Here is a 7,014-nt window from a genome sequence, read left to right as displayed (position 1 = left end):
GAGGATACAAATAATTACTCTTAAATAACGGAACAGCATTGGACGTCCCACCCCAACCGTAATCCCATTGTCCAAGTGCCCGCTTACGTTCCGCGGCATCGACACGCAGCGTAGGACAAAGTAAAAATTCACATTTGAGAGAACGCTCCTCCTGCCACTATGGTGGTGGTGGTGGTGGGAACGGTCACCAGCACGCCGGCTGGACCTGCGACAGAGAAGGTCACCGGTTCGATTCCAGTGGAAACGTGGGTGGGGTGGGGGGCGAGTTTCTTAAATCCACCACCTCCCATTCCGCACGCTGCGTCGCCGGATTTATATCAGAGTGCGCTAACCATCGCGCCACCACTCCCACCCGATGGGCCATGTGTGACAGCACCAATAAATATTTCGTATTTACAACAAAAAGAAACCATCTACACGCGGTCTCATGGAGAGCGCGTAGCAAGTGCGTAGCAAGCGGTTCGTCAAGTCTTCACGCCGGGAAAGAACTGTGCGGTAGGTAAGAACTGCGGTGGAGTTCAAGGCGAGACCGGCACGGGATCCTGGTACCGAACCAATTCCTCGCCGCCACCCAAACACAGACGCCACATCCTGGACCGTACCCCCCCCTCCCCCCCACCCCCCCCGGGTAAAACCGGAACAAGTTTCAACTTCTCGTTTTCACTTTTGCGCGATGAATTCCCATTAAAAAAGAAAGTATAAAAAGTTAGAACATTTCATATTGCGCAATCTTATGGGTACAGTCCATGACGAATGCGTATTGATCACACGATGAAGTAGGCTCTCTGAAACAGCAGCAGCAGCAGCAGCAACAGCAGCAGGAGCAGCAGCAGCAACAGCAGCAGGAGCAGCAGCAACAGCAGCAGGAGCAGCAGCAGCAGCAGCAGCAGGAGCAGCAGAAGGAGCAGCAGCAGGAGCAGCAGCAGCAGCAGCAGGAGGAGGAATCCGCCGCTCGTGACCAGACGGTCCGGCCTCCGTCTGGGGACCTTCCCGAATAATACAAAACCCATCGGTGTTCCGCTCCCGGCTCCCCCGCTCCGACCTTCACCGCCATCTTCCGTCCACCACCCCCAACCACGGCGGCGGGACGTGGGAATTCCCACCACGAGACGCGACGGAACGAAGCGCCGCCGCGTTGGCGCGTCGTGGCAGCTGCGGCCCCGCGGAGTCCCACAAGTCCCCCCCCCCCGACCCCCCCGGCCCTCCGCCGTGGACATCCGGGGGGGGGGGGGGGGGGGTCGACTGGAACCGTCGGCCAAAACACCTCAGAGCATGAAGAGCCCAAAGTAGGTCTTGTCCGTCGCGTCGCTCACCAGGCTGAGGTCGGACACGGACACGTACAGCTGGTCGTTCGCCTCCAGCTTGAACACGCCGCCCTGGTAGCTGGAGCCGAACCACGGCCGCCCCGGCGATTGGCGGTGCGGGTGGTGGGGGGGGCGGCGCGTCGCGGGCCGGTGCCCGAGGCCGCCGCCGCCGCCGCCGTCGCCGCAGCGCGACTTGACGGCCTCCATGAGCGTGAACGGCATCTCGTAGCTGGGCGCCTTGCGGTTCACCGCGTGCACCAGCACGTGGTCCCCGCCGGCGCCTTCGCTGCAGTCGCTGCTCTGGAAGTAGACCTGGCGGCGGGAGGAGCGGGGGGCGCGGGGGGCGAGCGGTGAGCGGGACGTCGGCGCGGGGGAGCGAGTTGAAGGGGGGGGGGGGGGCAGCGCCGTAGCGGCGGTGCAGGCCCGGCGCGTGGTGCCGCGTGCCGCGTGCCGTGTGTCGCGTGCCGCGTGCGCCGGGTGGTTTTGCGGAGCCCCGGGGGCCCCTCGGCGGACGTCGATTTTTGTTTGCGCCATAACCCCGATGGCGCTGCGGCCCGCGTCACGACGTGCCCGTCGAAGGCAGGAAACCCCCCCCCGCCCCCCCCGGCCGTCGGCACTTGCCCCCCTCGTTCTCCTCCGTGCGGCGGACGTGGTTGCCGCGCGCGACCGTGCGTCGAGGTGGTCCGTGTAGCCCGGCGCACCGTCGACGTACGTGCGCTTCCGCCGCACGTAGCCACGAGCGCGCTAACCGGGGTGGTGCGGGAACGGGAGCGGAGTGGCCACTCATCGCCGCGGCGACGCCTCGCGACGGCGGCCACCGACCCGTTGGACGCTCCGCGCTTCCCCGGCCCCCTCCTGGGCAGTGAGCACCACCCCCCCAGGGCCTCCGCCCGAGCTCACCTGCGAGTAAATGAAGTAGTGTCCCTCTTTGTCGATGCGCACGTTGCCGTTGTGCAGGATGAGGCCGTTCCGCAGGAAGGAGACGCCGGCCAAGGCGAGGGACTCCCAGCTCACGTTGCCCGCCCCCTTCGCGGGCAAAGACGCCCCTGGGGAGGTGCGGACTGCGCGGGGACGGCAAGGAACGGCGCGTGGGGGTCAGCGCACAGCGGCGTTGCTTGCTCGCTCAGAACACGCACTCGACCACTCACTCAGTCGCATGCACGCTCGCCCGTTCACTCGCTCACTCGCCCACTCACATACACGTTCAGCCGCTCAATCACTCACTCACCCACTCACACCCACACACGCTCGCCCGCTCACTCACTCAATCACTCACCCACTCGCACGCTCACCCGCTCACTCACACACACGCTTGCCCGCTCACTCACTCACCCACTCACACACCCGCTTGCCCGCTCACTCATCCCATACACGCTCGCTCACTCACCTGGTCACTCACCCACTCATGTGCATGCACGCTCGCCAACTCACTCACCCACTCACACACACGCTCGCCAACTCACTCACCCATTCACCCACTCACCCACTCATCCACACACACGCTCGCTCGCTCACCCGCTCACTCGGTCACACGCACGTGAACGCGGGCGTGCCGTGGTGGTGTGGCCGGTACCTGTGAGGTGCGCCAAGGGCTTGCCCAACTGCGAGTTATTCTCAGTCATCTGTCTTTCGTACGGTCCCACCTGGAAACCTGGAGGGGAGAATCGGGCGCACGCTTAATACCGGACACGACAGAGTTTTGCGTTGTGTGTCCCCAGTGGCATCTCCATCTGTAGAACGTGAAGAACCAGTGGCATCTACATCTACAGAACGTGAAGAACCAGTGGCATCTACATCTGCAGAACGTGAAGAACCAGTGGCATCTACATCTACAGAACGTGAAGAACCAGTGGCATCTATATCTACAGAACGTGAAGAACCAGTGGCATCTACATCTACAGAACGTGAAGAACCAGTGGTATCTACATCTGCAGAATGTGAAGAACCAGTGGCATCTACATCTACAGAACGTGAAGAACCAGTGGCATCTATATCTGTAGAACGTGAAGAACCAGTGGCATCTACATCTGTAGAACGTGAAGAACCAGTGGCATCAATATAAAGGGGGGGGGGGGTAGTTTCGGAAATGAGGGCAGTGAGGGTTTTGGTGAGGATCTTGGTGAGGGTTTTGGTGAGGGTTTTGGCGAGGGACGCACCTTGCAGCTCGGTGATCATCGCGCCGTGGATGACGCCCGGCAGCGACTGCAACAGAGAGGGGCGAGCGGCAAGGTCAGCGCTGATGCCACTTCCACTCACGCATCATCGTCATCACCGTCAACCACACACCGCCCATCACGGCGATCGTCATCCATCATCATCGCCACCACCATCATCATCACCACCATCATCATCACCACCATCATCATCACCACCATCATCATCACCACCATCATCACCGCCACCATCATCATCGCCACCATCATCATCGCCACCATCATCATCGCCACCATCATCATCACCACCATCATCACCACCACCATCATCATCACCACCATCATCACCACCATCATCATCACCACCATCATCATCACCACCATCATCATCACCACCATCATCACCACCATCATCATCACCACCATCATCATCACCATCTCCATGGCACAAGTGGGACACGCGTGCATTGAGGGTCGTCGCGCGAAACGTCGCCTGTTATACATTTATTCGTTTCCTCTTCAGGCCACACACACACGTAGTGTCGGTGTTTAGTGATGACGTCACGTCGGCTGTCCGCACTTATGTGAATGAGTCTTACGCGGGCCATGTGACCCATCCAAGTGTTTTATGAATGGATCTCTGCGGGCGCTTTACAAATGGCCCACTTCGCGTGACTCCTCCAGCTCTTTTCTCAATTCATTGATCAATTCCCCCCCACACCACTCCCGATATATTTATTTGATAAGTAACCGACCCAGTTAATGTATTAATGGATTACCCGATACATATTTGGAGCGCCCCGAGAACGATCACGGGCACTTTGTTCATTTGAACCAGGGGTGGGGAACGTGCGGCCCGCGGGGCCGTACGAGGCCCACGAAGTCATTTGGTCTCTGGCCCTGCCAAGGCAACCGCAGGCGGGACTCGAAATTCAACAAATCTCGGAGCAAACCTGGAAAAGCAGTTGCGAGTAGCAACATCATAAACACCAGCTAACATCACACGCCTCGCCAAAGAGAAGCAGTTCCAGCCCATCGCATTAGGGGCGAGTTAATGAAATGTTTGACCAAATATAACGGGCTAATTTTTAAGTTGATTATTTTGTCTGGCCCGCGAATGATGTTATAAATATCCAAATAGCCCTTGGCGGAAAAAAGGTTCCCCAACCCTGATTTTAAATTATTGTTGCGTTACAGTATCTGCGTAATAATATCATCACTCCGGCCATACACACCTCGCGACTGCTTAGGGCAGCGCTGGCTCCAGCAACAACAACAACGACCTCGCTCAGCTCGAGGTCCGCGTTCAACTCTTGACCCGCGAGAGGACAAAACTCAACTCGGGAGAGGAGGCCGAGAGAAGGGAGGTGAAGCAGAGAGGGAGAGACAGACGGCATTGCAGCAACACGGAGACTCGCACAGAGAATCAGAGACTCACACATAGACTCGCAGAGACCCATAGCCTCACAGAGACACCCACCGACTCACAGACCCACACAGAGACCCACAGACTCACGGAGACCCACGGACACCCCCGTGTAGACGATTGTGGGTAGGAGGCATTATCGCCTCTAGAAGCAGTGGCACCACGAAGCAGCGTCTGCCACGTTGCAGACTCCTCGGTCGTGGCTACAAACCCGGCGGCCCGGGTTCGATTCCCGCTCACGGTTACCAAAAAAGTGCCTGGCGCGGTGTGCGCAGTGAACGTCGCCACTGGGGGAGACAAAGACGGTCGGGCGAGTTTGCCGGCCACCCACCCCTCTGTGTGCCTGCCACAGTGCCGGTAGCCTTCATAGGTCATAGGTGCTGCTGCTGCTCGCTAACAGCACTTGCCCCGACAGTCTGTTTAAGAGTCTATACGGGGTGGTGGGGGGGGGGTCTGTCTTTTTTTATTGCTGCTTGTTGCCGGCCGCTCGGCGCCCGAGGCTCCACCGTTTTGTTTCGGTCACGGCCACCCACCTGCTTGAGATTGGCGAGGTCCTGGCGCGCCTGGTAGAGCGCGAACACGATGGCTCCCGTGGCCCCCATCACCAGCAGCGCGGCCAGGGTCGTGATGAGACCTCTGCAGAGACCATTGCTGCTGCTGCCCGAGGTTCCCTTGCCACGGCCTTCTGGGCAGCCCAAGTCGCCGGCAGGAACATCGACTGTGAAGCCCCTCTCGCTCAGGAAGCTGTCGCGACTCGACATCGTTTCCTCCTCCTCCTGTCCCGAGTGTCCCTCTGTCGCCGCGCGGCTGTGGGTCGTCGTGCGGGTTACGATCCCAGCGGCCCGCCGGGGTCTCGATGCCGTTGATCGGCTGCCGATGGAGCGAGAGTCGCCGGGGCAGATGCGAAGCGCTCTACGGGGTCGGCTCGGTTGTTCTGCTGTGCTGCTGTTGTGCTGCTGTTGTTGTTTCTGTTGTTGTTCGCACAGCAGCAATGGGTCTGGCTTCGTAATGAGCCCGTGCGAATTATCTTGTCAACAAGACTTGCAGACGCATTTCCCGATTCGGTATGGGACGGCAACACACAGCATGGGGCACTTCAACTGAGACCGATCTCCGTGTGTCTCTCTCGGGTTTCGCCGAACTCTTTGACTCTGCTTGAGCAGCAACGCTTTTATAAGTCGCCCAACCCACTCAAGTGCCCCCCCCCATCACGAGCTCACGTAAATTGCCCTCCGCCCGTCCGGAATTTCCACCAGGAACCGAAACCAGCCCTGCGAGTTACAGCGAAGCTGGCCAGGGAGGTTAGGAAATCCCCCACCTACCCACCCAGCCAGCACCAGCTCCTTCCACCCTCCCCTCTCCGTTCGTGGGTTGTGAGAGAGGGGAGGAGGGCAGTGGGAGGCAGACACGCGGGGCGTGGGTTCCAAGGCAAAGGCGTGGGTTTGAGTTCGGCAGAATTGGCGACCACAGATTTTTGTGGCGAGTGACCGAATGGATTTCTTGCCGCGGCCCGCGCCCACGTGCGTCCCGCCTGCCTGTGAAGAGGGGCGTGTGCACGGACGTCTTCCGACTGTGTTCGCAGGAACCGGTTATGGAAATTCGAGAGACGCGGACGGGCGGTGTGAGATGGTCGGTTGGTGTTGTGGTGGAAAGTTCAACGAGACATTGAGAAAGTAAAGACTAAAGTTCCCCCTGCCCAAGAATAGCCTTTAATGGGATGTAGGGGCAAGTGCTGTTAGCGAGCACCTATGAAGGCCGCAACTGCACACGAGGGGGTGGGTGGCCGGCATCACGCCCGGACCGCCTTTGTCTCCCCAGTGGCGATGTTTACACACCGCAGCAGGTACTACTCATTTGAGGCTGAGTCGACCTAGGGGAGAATTGAACTCGAGTGGCACAGCACATGAGGAAGAGGGGGGGCGGAGGGGAAGCACACACAGCCGGCCGCCTTTGTCTCCCCACCGGTAATATTTTATACACCTCACCGGGTGCTCGCTTCTTAAATCTGAGTCGACCTAGGGGATGCACAACACCGGCTCAGATATTGGCCAACTGCTATTGGCCGTGAGCGGTAATCGACTGGACATCTGCGAATAAAGAGCTTCATCGCTCATCCGATTCCTCCGGTATA

The 7,014-nt window shown here is 59.4% G+C and overlaps 1 protein-coding gene across 1 annotated transcript; it reads right to left on the bottom strand.

Moving 5' to 3' along the window:
• Positions 1-1,265: 1,265 nt before the first annotated feature.
• LOC144951174 (tumor necrosis factor ligand superfamily member 14-like) lies at positions 1,266-6,014 on the bottom strand. The gene is made up of 5 exons (XM_078881315.1): positions 5,417-6,014; positions 3,461-3,506; positions 2,878-2,955; positions 2,205-2,365; positions 1,266-1,616 (listed from the first exon to the last, which is right to left on the bottom strand). The coding sequence occupies exons 1-5, from the start codon at positions 5,642-5,644 to the stop codon at positions 1,266-1,268; spliced, it is 864 nt and encodes a 287-aa protein (XP_078737441.1). The 5' UTR covers positions 5,645-6,014.
• Positions 6,015-7,014: the final 1,000 nt, after the last annotated feature.

The sequence above is a fragment of the Lampetra fluviatilis genome, chromosome 61 (assembly GCF_964198595.1).
Source record: "Lampetra fluviatilis chromosome 61, kcLamFluv1.1, whole genome shotgun sequence".
NCBI lineage: Eukaryota > Metazoa > Chordata > Hyperoartia > Petromyzontiformes > Petromyzontidae > Lampetra > Lampetra fluviatilis.
Note: the sequence above shows the minus strand (reverse complement) of the source record. Positions and strands in the feature narration are given on the sequence as shown.

Excerpts from the sequence above, each read along its gene's own strand:
- LOC144951174 (XM_078881315.1), bottom strand. The coding sequence starts at position 5,644 with ATGTCGAGTCGCGACAGCTTCCTGAGCGAGAGGGGCTTCACAGTCGAT. Across the intron at positions 3,507-5,416 it reads ACCTCGCCAATCTCAAGCAG|TCGCTGCCGGGCGTCATCCA; the intron begins GTGGGTGGCCGT and ends TCTCTGTTGCAG. Across the intron at positions 1,617-2,204 it reads ACTACTTCATTTACTCGCAG|GTCTACTTCCAGAGCAGCGA; the intron begins GTGAGCTCGGGC and ends TCCCGCCGCCAG.